Source organism: Anabrus simplex, chromosome 1 (assembly GCF_040414725.1).
Source record: "Anabrus simplex isolate iqAnaSimp1 chromosome 1, ASM4041472v1, whole genome shotgun sequence".
NCBI lineage: Eukaryota > Metazoa > Arthropoda > Insecta > Orthoptera > Tettigoniidae > Anabrus > Anabrus simplex.
The window spans coordinates 1,249,513,252-1,249,532,448 of record NC_090265.1 but is presented as its reverse complement, the minus strand read 5'-3'; the positions used below and the strand labels follow the sequence as shown (position 1 = coordinate 1,249,532,448).

The 19,197-nt window shown below is 38.3% G+C and overlaps 1 protein-coding gene across 1 annotated transcript in view; it reads left to right on the top strand.

Moving 5' to 3' along the window:
* Nucleotides 1-19,197, top strand: part of LOC136858247 (alanine--glyoxylate aminotransferase) — a 98,873-nt gene that overhangs the window by 55,738 nt on the left and 23,938 nt on the right. The window contains exons 3-4 of the mRNA XM_067137647.2: nt 7,865-8,030; nt 15,668-15,823. Of these exons, the coding sequence (XP_066993748.1) occupies nt 7,865-8,030; nt 15,668-15,823 (322 nt within the window). The remainder of the gene's footprint in view (nt 1-7,864; nt 8,031-15,667; nt 15,824-19,197) is intronic.

Genomic DNA, 19,197 nt, shown 5'->3' with positions numbered 1-19,197 from the left:
ACAAACGACAAAAGTACAAGAATGCAAAAAAAATGAGGAAGGCAGAAAAGAGTACAGGTCATTTAAGAATGAAGTAGATATGAAGTGCAGGACAGCTAAGGAAGAATGGCTGAAAGAGAAGTGCAAGAATGTTGAAGTTCGTATGGTCACCAGAAGAGGCTGTTGATGCTGACGAAATTGGAGATACAATTTTGAGGTCAGAATTTGACAGAGTTTTGAGAGACCTAAATAGGAACAAGGCACCCAGAATTGATGACATTCCCTGAGAATTACTGACTGCCCTACGAGAAACCAAAGTGGTAAAGTTATTCCATTTAGGTAAGATGTATGATACAGGAGAAGTGCCATCTGATTTTCAGCAGAATGTTGTCATACCTATTCCTAAGAAAACCGGTGCTGACAAGTGTGAAAACTACTGCATCATTAGTTTAGTATCTCTGCCTGCATGTATTCAAAGAATGGAAAGACAAGCTTAAACTTAGTTGGAAGAAAATCAGTTTGGCTTCAGAAGAAATGTAGGAATATGTGAAGCAATCCTGACTATAGATTTGACCTTAGAGGACCGAATTAAGAACAACAAGCCCATGTACATAGTGTTCGTAGATCTAGGAAAGGCATTCAATAATTGATGAGTGCAAGCTATTTGAGATTCTAAAGGTGATAGGGATCAGATACCAAAAAAGAAGAATATTATGTATGATCTGTATAAAAATTAGTCTGCAGTGGTAAGAATTCAGGGCTTTAAGAAAGAAGCAGCAATCCAGAAAAGAGTGAGGCAAGGTTGAAGTTTGTTCCCCCTCCTTTTCAATATTTATATAGAATAGGTGGTAAAGAAAATCTAGAGGAATTTGGAAGGGAAATCACAATCCAAGGAGAGGAAAGCAAAAGCCTAAGATTTGCTGATTATTTTGTTGTTTTATCAGAGTCTGCAGAAGATCTGGAGAAATTGCTGAATGGTATGGACACAGTCTTCAGAAAGGAGAACAAGATGAAAATAAACAAGTCCAAAACAAAAGTAATGGAGTGCAGTCAAACAAAGTCAGGTGATGCAGAAAAAATTAGGTTAGGAAATGGAGTCTTGGTACATGCTATGCTATTTGCTTTACGTCGCACCGACACAGATAGGTCTTATGGCGACAATGGGACAGGGAAGGGCTAGGAGTGGGAAGGAAGCGGCTGTGGCCTTAATTAAGGTACAGCCCCGGCATTTGCCTGGTGTGAAAATGGGAAACCACGGAAAACCACTTTAAGGGCTGCCGACAGTGGGGTTCGAACCTACTATCTCCCGAATACTGGATATTGGCCACACTTAAGCGACTGCAGCTATCAAGCTCAGTGGAAGTACATGAATATTGTTACTTGGATAGTAAAATAACTAATGATGGCAGTAGTAAGAAGGAGAGAAAATGCAGCCTAGCACAGGCAAGGAAGGTCTTTCTTAATAAAAGAAATTTGCTCACTTTCAACAATGATATAGGGATTAGAAAGATGTTTTTGAAGATTTTTGTCTGGAGCATTACATTGTATGGAAATGAAATATGGATGATAACAAGCTCAGAAAGGAAGAGAATATAAGCTGTTGAAATGTGGTGTTTCAGGAGCAAGCTAAAGGTGAAATAGGTAGACTGAATTACAAATCAAGAGATCCTGAATCAAATAGGTGAGAGGAGATCGATTTGGCAAAATTTGATGAGAAGAAGAAATAGAATAATAGGAAACGTGTTAAGACACCCAAAATTTGTTCAGTAGGTTTTTGAGGGAAGTATAGTTGGTGAGAACTGTAGGTATGACAAGCAGATTAGAGCAGAGGTAGGATGTAGTAATTATGTAGATAAGAAGAGGTTAGCACTGGATATTGTGGCATGGAAGCTGCATCAAACCAGTCTATGGACTGATAATTCAAACATCAACATGATAATATTCTTAAAAAAGACTATATAGGATGATCTGGAAATGTGTAGCCAATGAAATTAAGATGTTAGTAGGAACATAAAGAAATAATAATAATAATAATAATAATAATAATAATAATAATAATAATAATAATAATAATAATAATAATAATAATAATAATAATAATAATAATAATAACATTAATAATAATAATAATAATAATAATAATAATAATAATAATAATAATAATAATAATAATAATAATAATAATAATAATAATAATAATGATGTTATTTGCATTACGTCCCACTAAATACTTTTTCAGTTTTCAGAGACACTGAAGTGCTGGAATTTAGTCCCCCAGGAGTTCTTTTACATGTCAGTAAATCTAAGTCTGACGTATTTGAGCACCTTCAAATACCATCGGACTGAGCCAGGATCGAACCTGCCAAGTTGGGGTCAGAAGGCCAGTGCCTCAACTGTCTGAGCCAATCAGCCTGGCATTATTATTATTATTATTATTATTATTATTATTATTATTATTATTATTATTATTATTATTATTATTATATAATTCGCTGGGGCCATCAAGGACCACGTTAAGTCTTGTTGCATTTGACACTGAACTTGGCCTTCTTTAGAGCCCAAATTTCCCTCATTCTTTGCGAGTGGGCCTGCTTACGCTCCTCTGTCCAAGGGGCACCGTGTCTTCTCTTCGGCTGCTCGTCTCGGTTTAGCCCGTTCGTCAATATTTTCTTGCGGAAGAGATCTCTGTTAAGGGAGTCTTCAGCTGAGATATGTAGCATTTGCAGGTCTTCTTTGGTATTTCTAAACCAGGGAATTGTGGTTTTGGGGTTTGAATCAAAAAAGTGAAAGATTTCTTTAGTTAACATTCTTCTGTCCATTCTTTTCAGATGACCATAAAATCGTGCCCGTCTTTTTCTGATTGTGTCGGTAATTTTCTCTATTTTGCTGTAGACTTCCTTGTTGGATCTCTTTTGATGGATTTCATTTCTGTACTTTGATCCCAAGATTCCTCTCACAATTTTGCGTTCTCTTTTCTCCAGTTCTTCAAGGAGTCCTTTGTTGGCATTTAGAGACAGGGTTTCTGCTGCATATAGAACTACTGGCTTCAGAACTGTTTCATAGTGACGTATCTTGATGTTTTGGGAAAGGCATTTTTTGTTGTAGATTGTGCGGGATGTTTGGTAGGCTATTTCCAGTTTGCGTACTCGCTCCTGAAGTGCTTCTTTGTCCAGTCCATTTTTCATGATGATCTCACCCAGGTATTTGTACTCGGGTGATGTCCCCGTATTTTGTATGGAGTTTTGGTGGAGCCTCTTTGATGTTAGTCATTACTTCTGTTTTCTCAAACGATATCTGCAAACCAGTTTGTTCGGCAATTTCCTTTAAATTTTCAACTTGAGCTCTAGCAGTTTCTATGTCGTTTGAGAGAACAGCAATATCATCGGCAAATGCTAAGCAGTCTGTTGCGATCCCCTTGGATTTGGTTCCTATTCTCAATGGACTGTAGTTGGTTTCCTGTAATCTCACCCGCCAGGTTCTGATGATCTTTTCAAGAACACAGTTGAAGAGTATCGGGGATAGCCCATCACCTTGTCGGACTCCTGTTTGATGTCAAAGGAATGCGAGAGACATCCGTGGAACTTCACCTTGGATTTTGTATCGGTCAGGGTGGCTCTAATTAATGCCAGCAGTTTCAAATCAACTCCAAATTCATTTAAGATGTTTAGCAGGACTTCCCGGTCAATGGAGTCGTACGCTTTCTTAAAGTCCACAAAGACAGACACATACTGCTTGGACCTTAGTGTACAATATCTGATGATCGTTTTGAGATTTTGGATCTGTTCAGCTGTTGAGCAACCTTTTCTGAACCCTCCTTGGTATTCACCTATTTGATGTTCGACTTGTGCTTCCAAATGCTCCAGGATGACAAGTGATAGAATTTTGTAAGTCACGGGTAGCAAAGATATTCCTCTGTAGTTGTTGATGTTCTTCATGCTGCCTTTTTTGTGTAATGGATGGATCAAAGCTATTTTCCAATCTTCGGGCAGGGTCTCCTTGTTCCAAATTTCTTCTACTTACTTTTGCAAGATATCAAGTGATTCCTCTGCGGCATATTTCCATAGTTCTGCTACTACTGAGTCTTCCCCCGGCGCTTTGTTATTTTTGAGACTGGCAATGTGGCGCTTAATTTCATCCCTGTCGGGTGGTCTGGAATCTGGGTAGCTGAGTAAGGGTTCCTTGGTCTCTATGGCGCTTTGCGGTTTAGAGCAATTAAGTAAATTCTTGAAGTAATCTGCCAGAATGCTGCAATTTTCTTCATTTGACGTCGCCAGTGTGCCGTCCTTTTGCTCAAAGCATAGAGATGGTGGTTTATAGCCAGTGAGTTTTCATTTGAAGGCTCTGTAGTACTCTCTGCTTTCATTCTTCCTAAAGTTTTGTTCTATCTTTTCAATGAGAGATTTTTCGTATTTACGTTTCTCAGTTCTGAACACCCTAGCTGCTTGGGCACGTTGGGTTTTGTAGGTTTCCCAATCATTTTCTGATTTCGTAGAGTAGTACTGTTTCCACGCATTGAGTCTTTCTTGGAGGACTGATTCGCAGGTACTATTCCACCAGGCATGCTTTTTGCTTCTCTTGATTTCTGCAACGTCTTTGGCGGCCTCAAAAAGGAGACTTTTGGCGTTGTTAAAGTCACAGTCATTTGGTCTAGCCTTCTCCTGAAACTCCTTGACCCTTTGCCGAAGTTTATCATTGTCGAAGCGTGTGATCTGTTTGGTTGTCTTCCTTGTGTTTGCGGGAATTGGTTTGAATTTGATAAGAGACATATAATGATCTGAGGCCACATTGATGCCTTTCTTTACCTTGACATTCATAATCTCAGGGCTGTTTCTCCTGGAGATTGCAACATGATCAATTTGGAACTCTCCGAGAGCTTGGACGGGAGAACGCCAAGTCATTTGCTTTCTGGGTAGATGGCAAAAGTGGGTCGACATGACCTGCAGGTTGTGATTTTCGCAAATGGACACCAGTCTTTTGCCGTTGGGATTGGTTCTTTTGTGAGCGGGGTAATTTCCTATAACTTTCTTGTACTTCTGTTCACGACCTAGTTGGGCATTGAAGTCACCCAAAAGAAGCTTGACATGGTGTTTGGGGATTTTGTTTAATTTTTCATCCAGTAGGTCCCAGAAATTATCAACTTCATCTGGATCAGACTTGTTCTTATCGTTTGTAGGAGCATGTGCGTTAACTAGGGCGTAGGTTTTGTTCGCGCATTTAATTGTGAGTATAGACAATCTGTCATTCACAGGTTCGAAATTTGCAACCGATTTAAGGATCTTGGTTCTAACAGCAAACGCGGTTCCAAGCATCACAGCTCCATTGAGGATTCCTCTTTGCGCTTTGCTCTTGAAAAATCGGTAGCCTTCGGATTCAAAAATCTCTTCATCTGGGTACCTTGTTTCCTGTAGGGCCATTATGGATATCTGATTTTTGTGAAGAGCTTTGGTGAGGGTTTTCATCTTGCCAGTTTGTGTAAGTGAATTTATGTTGAAAGTTGCTAGAAAGGTTTTAGATTTTGGCCTGAGTTTTTGACTCTTCGGGGTACACCGAGACGCTCCGACTCATCTCTTGCATGATGTCGAGTCTCCCCCAGAATCCGAACAAGACTCGTGCGCCGTGGCGTTCACGACGAGGGATTTATCCGAAGATTTACCCCCTGGGGTATGTTTCTTGAAATGTTGTGCCATCATGCTTTTTGACTTGACTTTGCTTTGGACGGGTACCCATCCTTTTACAACTAGGGTTGTTAGCTCTAGAGGTTGCCTCAAGATATTTTCTGGCTTCTGGTCATTTGCCAGTCTTGGTCGTAACCCTGGCAAGGGACCAATTTTTTTTTCACGGTGGTATTTTATTTCCCTACTACCCTCTGACTCTGCTGGCGGCAGAGCCATCGAGCTTCCCCAATTCCAATGGGACGCGCCCGATGGAGGTAACCGGTAAATCCCCACACGGGATTATTATTATTATTATTATTATTATTATTATTATTATTATTATTATTATTATATGTACTTTTTTTGTGTGTGTGCATTGGTCTGCATGAAGAAGATGTTTAGCAATTGACCAAAGAATACTGTCACCACAATCTATTGTCCTGGAGATGTTACAGAACCAGGAATCTTGGGATCTGATAGCTGCATATGCAGAAAGTATCCTGTGACAGAAAAGAGGGATTTGAATGCTCATGAATGTCAGTATACGAGGAACAAAAGAAGAAAAATAGAAAAGAAGCCTGATAGGTTACAAGCACAATACCTGCCTGAAGTAATGTGTGAGCGGTTCCACGGCGGAGATGCACATCGTAGGGAAAGTGTGTGTGGTTTTTAGTGGGTAACAATCCCACACACACACTTGTGGAGTGCGAACCCTTCACAAGTGTCTCATGAAGGATTTTCCACACTCCCTCATAAGAAAAAAATTATTATTAAGGGTGGTAAATGAAATGAAGTATGGCTTTTAGTGCTGGGAGTGTCTGAGGACAAGTTCGGCTCACCAGATGCAGGCTTTTTGACGCCCATAAGCGACCTGCACGTAGGAACGAGGATGAAATGATGACGAAGACGACACATACACTCAGCCTCTGTGCTAGCGGAATTAACCAATTACTGTTAACATTTTCGACCCTGCCGGGAATGAAATCCGGGACCCCTGTGACCAAAGGCCAGTTCTTTCTTCCTATGTTATGCTTTAGCCATGAGCCAGACGTTAAGGGTAGTAATCTTCTGTAATAGCGATATTATGCAAAAGGCTTGTACTTTTGTATTTTCATTTTCCTTGACCTGTACGTTAACGACATAATGTGTACTGAAAAACAAGATAAAGTGAAAAAAATTATACTAAAATGTGATGTACGTAAATGTGAAACCAATAGTTTATTCAAAACAAGTTTTCTTCATGTTCTGTATTTTTCTTCTTGAGGAGTTTGTGCATCCTTGGACTGCCTGCAAATGCTTTTGGCTGTTAAGCTCACTGAGTTTGCCCAAAAAGCTGTGTAGTGTACTGTATCTGGGGTCCTACCAAGGCTGTAGTCACTGAAAGATATTTCAGTAAATACAATTTAATTATAAGTGAACACAAATGACAGAAGAAAATGTTCAGGTATGTTTTGTGAATTCTTTCAACAGTGTCACGGATGCATGAATGGAATTTAACTTAATTTTGTATTTTGTTATTCTGATTTTGAATCAGTATAAATTTGTTTTTTCTTTCTATGTTAAGCTTCAGCCTATATCTGTTTGCAATAAATTCTTCTTCTGCCACTTTTCCCACATCCTGTGGGGTTGCGGGTGTAAACTGTGTCAAACACATAGATTAGGCCCTGCTTTATGGCCGGACATCCTTCCTAACACCAACCCTATGTGGAGGGATGTATTCACTATTGAATGTTTCTTTGGTGATTTGTAGTGTAGTGCATTGTATGAATATGAAAAGTAGTGTATTGGAAAAAATGCAGACACCAAGTTCTTGAGTTATAAGAATTAACCAGAAACAATCAAAATCCTCAACCTGACTGGAAATCAAGCCTGAAGTCCTCAATGTAGATCATTCAGCCAAGGGGCTGGACAGTTTTATGAAAATACAAAAAAATCCCCTTTATCTGTTAACCAGAATGAACTAAAATTCTATGTTTTTCTTTAAAATGTTATATATGTAATACCCTAACTTACAAATGTATATATGCTATATAATGCTAATTGTACAAATCAAAATGCTAAAATGGTAAAAATCACCATGCCTAGTTATTATTAATAGGGTTTAACCTATGTATAGGGGCCTACATGTAATACTTTTAAGCTTTCTTTACCTGCTTCCTCTTTGATGACCTACTTGAGGATTAAAAATCAGTTCCATAAAATTCAATGTATTTGTTGATTTTTGAATTTAGGAGCTGTAGTACAAAGACTGGAGAAACCAGCAGGAGAGAACTTCACCATTGATGAAGTAGAAAGGGCACTTTCAACTTATCGGCCTGTACTGTTTTTTATTACTGTGGGAGAGTCATCGACAGGAGTGTTCCAGCCAGTACAGGGATATGGTGCACTTTGTCACAAGTAATGTACTTACTATATGTTAAGATTTGAGTACGGTTCTGTACCTAGCAAATAATTTCAGTACTGGAAGCCAATAAATTTTGAATATTCCCAGTATGTGCTATTCAAGCCCAAAATGATCTTGTTGAAGCGTCCTTTTCCTTCTTCCCCTTCTTTTTCCATTATCCTTATCGTATCTTACATGCTTGATTTTTGATACAGTATCTGCATTATCTTATTGTCCTTGATGGTTAGATGGCTAGATTGATTAGAATAATTGTGGATGTAGCTGGGGAGTATAAGAGAAGCAGAGAGACCTAATTCTCTCGTGGAACTTCTCTGGTTGATATGCTTTCAGACTGCAGCAGGTGGCGATGATTTTTGTTTATGCATTCCATAACTAGGCTCTCTTTTGTTTGTTTTCATTTGCTCCTTCATTATGTTTTTTAGCATTTTTTCAACTTATATTATGTAAATTATTTCAACCCTCCCTCATTTTTCACTGAAGGTGGCTCAAACGAGCCAAAACATGTTTGAATTTGTTTACTCCGTCTAATGACGAAATATATAATGTATTGAATTAGGAGGATACTCTCATTTTTCACCTTTGTAAAGTGAAAACCGTCAATGCAGAATGATTCTAATATCTTGTAATTCCATAACTAAAGTAAAGAACGATCAATGTTAGAAATATAAAAGTAATCCAATTGGTGTTCTTGATCGTGTTATTGATCGTATTGTTCTTGTTCTATAGATCTGTTGGTTCTACAATAATGTCTCTGAATGTTTATTTAGTTTATTTTTAGTTTTTGTTTATTTTCTTTTTGTAAAATTTCCATGAGGGGGATTCTAACCCCCAGTAACCACCCCCCACACACTTCCCACCCCTCGGCTACACCCCTGGGGTTTGGACTACAGAAGGGCTGTCAGGATCAGATTCTCAGTATGTTTCATGGATCTAGAGAAGGCATATGACAGAGTTCCAAAGAAAAAGATGTTAGCCATACTGAGGGATTATGGTATTTAGGGTAGATTATTAAAAGCAATCGAAGGCACTTATATTGACAATAGGGCTGCAGTAAGAGTATTATTCACTAGAGAAGAAAATCTTTCTGTCTCTGAATTAGATACTAGTATAAACACAAAACCAAACATTTATTTCTTTTCAAAGTAGGGAAAACATACACCTACATTTTACAAGTATTGCCTTCCTCTGAATAGAGTTACACAATTCTTCATATAACACTCACACTTTCCATTTCAGTGCTGTTAAGTACTTTTTAAAGGTCTAAATTCAAGTTCTGAACTCAAACTAGGAGATGTCTACAATTTTCTTGAATGTTTCAAAAATTAAATTCTCTACCTATTAAATGTGAATGATGACAAATAAAATTGCACAAAATTATTTTTAGTGGCCTTTACTTTATTAAAACAACTGGTGTGCTTATTATGTCAATTTGCATCACTGATCGTGCCAATAAACATACATGTTCAACTTCAATATAAATAAAAGAGTAAAACTATGGGAAACATTTAAAAAAGTATGGGATCCAGGATTTTGCTCAATATATGGCTGAAATACATGATTTCCCAGGAAATATGGGATAGTTGACAACACTGCCTTCAGCATATTATGTGAGCACACAATTATTGATAGCAGCAGTTTCGAGAGACACTGTTACACAAAGTATGGCCTCCATCTAAACAATTCAGGTAAACGAAAGATAGCAAATATTGTTCTAGATTTTATTAACTTAAGATATGTACGGTAAAAAAGGCAATTCCCTTGTGTTATAATACTGACCAGGAAAACTAGTAGAAAGAGCCAGTGGTACTTCAAGCTAGCTCAGTCAACTAGAAAATGAAACTCAGAAAAGTAAGGAATTTCAAGTTACCCAATTACAACAGTCAAGTTTTAGGGAGGAAGGGGGTCTGAGATTGCTCTTGGTAAACTTTCAGAGTCTAGTAAATAAATAAATAAAATTCAGTACATTGATGGAATCTTATGAGACTGATGTGATGATAGGAGTGGAATCGTGGTTGAGAGAACGGGTGGGTAATAGAGATTTCCAGAAGGGTACACAGTCTATCATAGAGACCGAGGAGATAAAAAGGGAGGGGGTGTGTGTGTGTTTATTCTGGTGAAGGAAACTTATTGTTCACATGAATGGTTTACCGATGGAAGGGATGAAATATTAGGGATAAAATTAGTTTGTGATAATATGAAGGAGGTGGGAATTATAGGAACATACAGGCCTGGAAGAGAGGAAAGAGACATGGAAATATTTGAGAAAATAATAGATTATACTCATAAAAACAATAATAATAATGATATGGTAATAATTGGGGGAGATCTAAACTTACCTGAAGTTGAATGGGACGGAGCTGCAAGTGAAGCCCATGAACAGAAACTGGCAAATAAGTTAATTTGGGAGGGAGGATTTACACAAGTAGTACAAGAACTGACTCGTCTCAATAACTTACTAGATGTATTCTTGGTTAAACCATGGGAAATTGTTGATAAAACTGAGGTGATTGAAGGAATAGGTGACCATAAGGCTGTAATAATGGATGTAGGACTGCTACCAAAAAGGCTTAATAAGAGGGTCACACAAGACAAGAAATTGTACAGAAAAACTAAAGTTGATGAATTCACAATTCAGTTGTTGGATAAGTGAAGGGAGTAATGTGCATACACTTTGGGTTAAATTTAAAGGAATCATTTGGGAAGGAGAGAAGAGATTTGTACCTGTTAAGAAGGGTAAAATGACCTCAGACCCTGTTTATTGAAAATGAAAACCTACACCCTGTTTTCCAGTCATTGACCGGGTCAGGGATGGAATGAAGCTGATAGAGGCTATTAGTACGATGGGGTCGCCACTCCCAAAGTGGTTTATTAATGACTGATAGATGCTATGAAATGAGAATGGAGAGTGTTGCTGGAATGAAAGATGACAGGGAAAACCAGAGTACCCGGAGAAAAACCTGTCCCGCCACCGCTTTGTCCAGCACAAATCTCACATGGAGCGACCGGGATTTGAACCACGGTATCCAGCGGTGAGAGGACAACGCGCTGCCATCTGAGCCACGGAGGCTTCCACCCTGTTTATTATACAAGGGAAATAAGAAAATTAAAAAGAAAATGTAGAATAGTAAACAGGAAAATCAAAGAGGGTAGGGAGAGTAGAGAAACTAGAAAACAGCTAATGAGGAAACCGAATAGAGTGAAAAAGGAAACAAAAGAGAATTATATGAATGGCATACTTCAAGAGGGTAATGACCACAAAGGGAATGGCAAAAGCTGTATTCATATATCAGGAATCAAAAAGGAAAAGGAATCCAAATTCCTACAATGGTGGGAGAAGGGGGTGAACACTATTTAACAGATACTGAGAAAGCAAACCTATTTAGTAGGGAATTCAGAGATTCAGTAGATGATTGTCAGGAGTTGGAAACTGAAACAGAAGATAGAGAGGGAGAGACACAGAGGGAAACAAGAAGCTTCTCATTCACAAATGAAGATATTTTCAGAGAAATCCAACTGCTTCAGCAAGGAAAAGCAGCAGCAAGTGATCAAATTACTGGGGAAGTATTAAAGACAATGGGGTGGTACATAGTGCCTTATTTAAAATTTCTCTTTGTCTATGTCATAAATAATAATGTAATACCAAAGGAATGGAAGGAATCTATAATAATACCAATTTATAAAGGAAAGAGTGATAAAAGGAAACCAGAGAACTACAGACCAATCAGCCTGACCAGTATAGTTTGTAAAATACTGGAGAGTTTAATATCAAAGTACATCAGAGGACTATGTGATGATAAAAATTGGTTCATGAGGAGCCAGTATGGATTTAGAAAGAAATTTTCTTGTGAGGCACAACTGGTGGGATTTCAGCAGGACATATCAGATCAATTGGATTCAGGAAGCCAGTTAGATTGCATAGCCATAGATCTTTCCAAAGCCTTTGATAGAGTGGAACATGGAATATTATTAAAGAAATTGGAGGGAATAGGATTGGACGTAAGGGTTACACGTTGGATAAAAACATTTCTAAATTCAAGGGTTCAGAATGTCAAAGTAGGAAATAATGTATCGCAGGAAGAAAAAGTTTGTAAGGGAATTGCACAGGGTAGTATAATCGGTCCATTACTTTTCTTAATATACGTAAATGATTTAGGGAATAATATAACATCAAACATAAGATTGTATGCAGATGACATAATTGTTTATAGGGAAATAAATAACATTGAGGATTGTTCAGAATTACAAAGGGACCTTGAGAGTATCCAACAATGGGTTGAAGAGAATAATATGAAGGTTAATGGAGGCAAATCAACTGTTGCAACATTTACAAACAGGAGTTTTAAAACTGAATTTGAATATACTTTGGATGAGGTAGTTATCCCAAAAGATGGCAAGTGCAAATACTTAGTTGTGAGATTTGAAAGTAATTTGCACTGGAAGGGTCATGTGGATGACATTGTTGGGAAAGCATACAGATCGTTGCATGTCATAATGAGGCTACTTAAAGGATGCAACAAAGAATTGAAAGAGAAAAGTTACTTAAGTATGGTTCGTCCGTTATTGGAATATGCAAACAGTGTTTGGGATCCTCACCAAGAATACCTAATAAAAGAAATAGATAGTGTGCAGAGGAAAGCAGCAAGATTTGTAACAGGGGATTTCAGGAGAAAGAGTAGTGTATCAGAAATGTTAAAGGAACTTGGGTGGGAAACTTTAAGTAAGAGAAGGGAGAAAACTAGACTTATAGGATTATATAGAGCTTATACAGTAGAAGAAGCATGGGGAGATATCTGTGAGAGGCTTCAGTTGGAAAATAATTAGGCTATATCGGCAGGACTGACCACAAATATAAAATTAGGAGGAATTTTAGCAGAAGCGATTCGGGTAAATTTTAATTCATTGGGAAGGGTGTGAAGGAGTGGAACAGTTTATCAGGGGTAGTGTTTGATCCTTTTCCGAAATCTTTACAGATATTCAAGAAGAGAATAAACAGCAACAGAGAAAATAAATGAAATGTTAGAGGGCATTCGACCAGTGCAGGTTAATGTAAATAAAAAATGTGTGTGAATAAATTAATTCCATCCCCTGGTCTAAGGAGTTTGGACAGCCAAAGTAGGGGACTGCCTGTAAGGATGAAGTACAGTGGGGACTTTGAGGGCCCTGGGACCACTACGGCAGCTGTGAAGGCCCATCAGGAACTCTGAAAAGTGGTGGCAAAAGGGGCTCTGGTTAAGACGCAGCAAGTCGTTATGCTACTTAGGTTCCAGAATGGGTAAAAAAAGTATATAAATGCAACGTAAATTTTAATCTTATACCAGTTGTATAGTATCATTTGAAGTCATTCCACATACTGTATATCAGTTGACTATATTTGTAAGTAGTACAGGAGATATTATAAGTAGAATTTCTTAAACAATATAAATTTATTAAGGATGAGCTGTGTTTAATAGAAAATATTGTTGGCATAAATTGTATAATATTGTATTATAGGAAAATTTTCTTCTATTGTTAATTTAATATTTAGTGCTTGACAATAATGTATTTTAGTGTACCATTTGCTACCGAGGTAGACACCTCATTTGCAAATAAAGAGATTTTGATTTGATTTGATACACAAAATTACACAATAGGCCATAAATACAATTTGTTTACATATATGATACTTATAACGTGATGGAAACTGAAAGCCTTTTGTGGTGATTGAGCAAATCACACCTAGTTGTCCAATAGGATTCAGAGATTATTTCTAATGAAACTGCATTATCTATGGTATACACTGCACAAAAAACACATTTAGTAACTTTTTATATGTTCATTTCTCCGTGATATGCATAGATATTGAAAAGAAAATTGACGCACAGTGAAAATTAGCCTTCTTCGCAGCAGCAGTTAACAATTGAAATGAAAAAGCCTTCTTTGGACACTCAATACACAAAGTCATTACACGATCTGTCATAAAGAAAGTGGCCCCTGGTCATACACCAAAATGGCTATATGGTAATTAAGTGTCTTAGTAAGGAGTATTGCCACCCCTCACATTGATAACAGGTTCACAACACCTTCTCATGCTTCTCACAAGGCACCGCATGATCCATTGAGTCAAGTGTCCACATCCTTCTGAAAGGGCATCTTCAAGGACTTGTAATGTTTGGGGTGGTGGATTTCTTGCTCAGATACATTCCTCCAGTTTGTCCCAGACTTGTAGTGTTTGGGGTGGTGGATTTATCGCTCAGATGCGTTGCTCCAGTCTGTCCCAGATTTGTTCGATTGCATTCAAGCTGAAACTTCTGAATGGCCACTCCATTTTTTGCATGTGGTGCTCTTGCGGGTATCTCCGAGCAATGTTGGCATCAGGAACTCTAGATTTATTATGCGTGGGTACTGTATTTCCTCCAAGTAGCCTCACATGAGGCATCACTTGTAGCATTAAGATCTCATCAATGTTCCATTGAGCAGTTAAGGATCCATTGCAAATGATCCAGAGATTGGTTTTTTTATCAACACATGCACATGTCACAACAGATCCACCTACGTATGTAATGGAAGATCCTACAAATATTTGTTTATAGGAAGAGGAGTTAGGGATTGGAATAATCTACCAAGGGAGATGTTCAATAAATTTCCAAATTCTTTGCAATAATTTAAGAAAAGACTAGGTATACAACAGATAGGGAATCTGCCACATGGGCGACAGATCAGTGGTGATTGATTGAATGGCTGCATTTTATTTCAACTGTCCGATGAAATTTCTCCCTATGTCTTCTCCAGACTTGCAGATGATCATCTGACTGATATAATGTGATATAACGTGAAATGAAATTCATCTGCAAACAGCAGAGTATGCCAGTGTTTTAGCAACCAGTGCAGATGATCTCTCTTAAGCTGCATTCTCCTGCCACAATGCCGTCTGTCCAGTGCAGGTACTTAAACAGGTCGTTGGAATCTTAAAATGACCTCTCAAAGCTTGTATCTGACTGTCTGGTCACAAACTCGTACTCCAGAAGCCTGCTGTAGGTCAACTTGTAGCACTTTTGCTGTAACTTGGTTGTTTTGGACAGCTTTTTGATGCACAAACTGATCCTGACATTGAGTTGTTTTCCTTTGGTGGCCTATACCAGGGTCCCCGGCAACACTTCCATTCTCCTGGAAGCGTATGTTTCCACAGATAACAAATTGTATTCTGAGTGAACCCTATCATTCTGGCAGCTTTCATCTGCAAGTAGCCTTCTTGAAGCAGTGCAAGTGCATAAGTAGCTTCATTTGATGGCTACTGCTTCCTGTGATGCCTATCTTGGTCTGCACGATTAGCCATGACTTGTGAACACTACACCCCACACAGGCCAACCTTCACAAACACTTTGAATTGAGGCACTTGTAGGCCTACCTTTCAACTGACACTGATACCTCCCAAACATCCAGATGATGGTGGAGCTCTCTATTGTGTAAACTGGACTTGTTATGGCTGTAATAGTCCAAACACCATCCCACTATGCATTCGTACAATGTAGTTAGAGACATCTAAATACCTTACTAAATTTCTCTTTTGAGCAGTGTAATTAATATTCATTTGATGATCAGAATAATATAGTTTCTGTGTACCATTGTTGTACAATTCATTTCTTTTCTGCAGGTATAACTGTTTATTTGTTGTGGATACTGTGGCTGCCCTTGGAGGTGTACCAATTTACACTGACAAGTGGGAGATAGATGTGATCTATACAGGCTCTCAGAAAGTGCTTGGAGCTCCTCCTGGATTAGCTCCCATATCATTCAGTCCACGAGCTGAGTAAGTAAACAATTTATTTAAAAATTGATGTACTGGTAATTATATGAAATATTTCCTTAGTATTTCTCATAATAATCAACTGTATGATTTTGTTTGGAAATTCAGAATCAGGTTCTAGTAGGAATAATTAAGACAAGTTTTTGTGTTAACAAAGATCAATGATACTGATTTCTGGCCATTTCTAATAGTAAATACAGGACCTCGTTGGAGTACCGTTCTTTCAGTTTTAGTAGTGAGAATAGTTATTCAAAAACAACAGTAAGGGGTCCATATTGAAAACAGTCATTCAAAAGCAATTGAAAGCAGTCTAAAGAAATAGAGAACAGTAGTGAATTTGTATCATTGTTTATTTTTACCACAACTATAAAGCATAAAAAAAGAAAAAACCAGAATGATTTTATTGCTGTTCAATGCTCCCACGCTTGGATTTGGTGTTGACAGTACTGGAGAGCCCTGACCTTGAGTGACACAATACCATGCACTTCATGTGCCTGAAGGTTTTTAGCTGGAGGGAAACAGTCAAAGTGAAAGAACATGTTAACTGCACCCAGGTTGGAACTTACGTTGCAGCAGTGTGCATCAATTAGATTTTGCATTCTCCATGATAAAACTCCATCACAGACTGTGGAAATGTTGCAGCATGCATCCTACTGGGAAAAAGTGGCATAAATGATTTAGGGAGGGGAAAAACTGACTTCAAAGATGTCCCACACCCCAGACGTCCCTTAACTTCGAAGATGGATGTCAGTGTCAACACAAATGATGTAATTGTGTGAGAAGATTGTTGTATATCGATTGCATAGGGAGCAGTAATGGATCAACTGAAGAACTCATATGCAATGTTGACTACATTATGTACGTTATATATGTTGGCTATCACAAAGTTGTTATGAAGTGGGCACCTCGTGTGATAAACGATGAACAGAAAGCTCGCTGTGTGATGGCATGTGAACAATGGAAGGAGGGAGGCTTCAGTGAGAACCAGATTTTTGGGCCAAAGTCATCCAATGCAATTAAACCTGGTTCCATTTGGAATAGACAAAAAAGGAAATTACCCAGTGGAAACACCTTCAAGTACAAGACCCAAGAAGGCTATTGTACAAATGTGTTCATAAAAATGTGCAATGAATTTTAGTGTTTTTCAGAATGACAATCTGGACTTATCTTACGATGTTGTATTACAGAGCAGAGAAGGATGAGGCAGGGCTGCAATTAGTCTTCTTACTTTTACCGTTTGTATAGAGTAGATGGTAAAGGACATGAAAGAATTTGGAAAAAGAATAACATGTGAGGAAATCAAATGTTTAAAGTTTGCAGATGATCCGTCATTGAAGAGGCGTACTTGGGAAATAAGGAGTGAGGTTGTACCCATTGCTTTGTGTACTATGATTAGTTGTATCAGGCCGTATTCACCGTTTTGGAAGATGTGACCAGAATTGGCCACTTTCCTGCAAAAATCTTCATTGAAGAAATTAATCATGTTGAGAAAAGAAGGCCTCTGCTGATTATCGATCCAATGGAACTGGAAGCAACATTTCTTTAGGTTGTTATCTGTGGACCTTGTATTGACTGAGTATTTGTGAAGATGTCAATATGGAACTTTTGAAATCGATACTCAGTTACTTGACAGCATGACTCAATTTGATGGATAATAAAAGGTCAAAAATAGAGAAAAAGAAGAAATGGAAGATGAGAATGAGGAAACCTGTGGTAGAAAGAATTAGATAATTGAATGGAGTGAAAATCATGCTCACTCTTCCAGCACCTTATGTTGACACTACCTACCTACCTACCTACCTACATACCTACCTACCCACCCACCTACCTACCTACCTATCTACCTATCTACCTAGATCTGCATTCAGTGCAGTCACCAAGGTGACACATTCCCTATCAATTGTTTACCTAGTCTTATATAATTTCAAAGAATTTAGAGATTTATCGAACATCTCCCTTGGTAAATTATTTCAATCTCTAACTCTTCCTATAAAAGAATATTTGGAAATCCACAGCCTGTTTCCAGTCATAGGAAAAGTCCTCTCAGTTTTAATTACTGCGTTGATGGGGTGAAAGTTCCCTTTGGGGATCATTGTAAACACCTAGGTATAAATATAACATCTTCATTGGGGTAATCACATAAATGTGATTGTAAATAAAGGGTACAGATCTCTGCACATGGTTATGAGGGTATTTAGGGGTTGTAGTATGGATGTAAAGGAGAGAGCATATTTGTCTCTGATGAGACCTCAACTTGAGTATGGTTCCAGTGTATGGGACCCTTACCAGGATTACTTGATTCAGGAACTGGAAAAAATCCAAAGAAAAGCAGCTCGATTTGTTCTGGACGATTTCTGACAAAAGAGTAGCGTTACAAAAATGTTGCAAAGTTTGGGCTGGGAAGACTTGGGAGAAAGGAGACGAGCTGCTTGACTAAGTGGTATGTTCTGAGCTGTCAGTGGAGAGATGGCGTGGGAGGACATCAATAGACGAATAAGTTTGGATGGTGTCTTTAAAAGTAGGAAAGATCACAATATGAAGATAAAGTTGGAATTCAAGAGGACAAATTGGGGCAAATATTTGTTTATAGGAAGGGGAGTTAGGGATTGGAATAACTTACCAAGGGAGATGTTCAATAAATTTCCACTTTCTTTGCAATCATTTAAGAAAAGGCTAGGAAAACAACAGATAGGGAATCTGCCACCTGGGCGACTGCCCTAAATGCAGATCAGTAGTGATTGAAAATTGATTGAACCTGCATTCGACCGGGTCAGGAATGGAATGAATGAAGCCCCATCTTGCAGCGAGGATAGGAATTTTGCTAGCTGCCGAAGCCTGTCACACTTCTTTGGGGAAATAATTAATAAATGATAGTTGAAATGAAATTATATTGGAGAGTGTTGCTGGAATGAAATTTGACAGGGAAAAACAGAGTACCCAGAAAGAAACCTGTCCCACCTTTGCTTTGTCCAGCACAAATCTCACATGGAGTGACCAGGATTTGAACCACGGAACCCAGCGGTGAGAGTCCAGCGCACTGTTGCCTGTGCCACGGAGGCTACTAGATGAATATTTGTCCTCCTGAATTTCAATTTGATCTTCATATTGTGATCTTTCCTACGTTAAAAACACCACTCAGAATTAATCATCTACTAATGTCATTCCACGCCACCTCTCCACTCATAACTCTGAACATGCTGCTTAGTCGAGCAGCTTGTCTCCTTTCACCCAAGTCTTCTCAGCATAAATTTTGCAACATCTTTGTAATGCTACTCTTTTGTTGAAAATCACCCGGATTTTTTCCTGTTCTTTAATTTAGTAATCCTGGTGAAGGTCCCATACACTGGAACCATAGAGAAAGTGCGATCTCTCCCCTA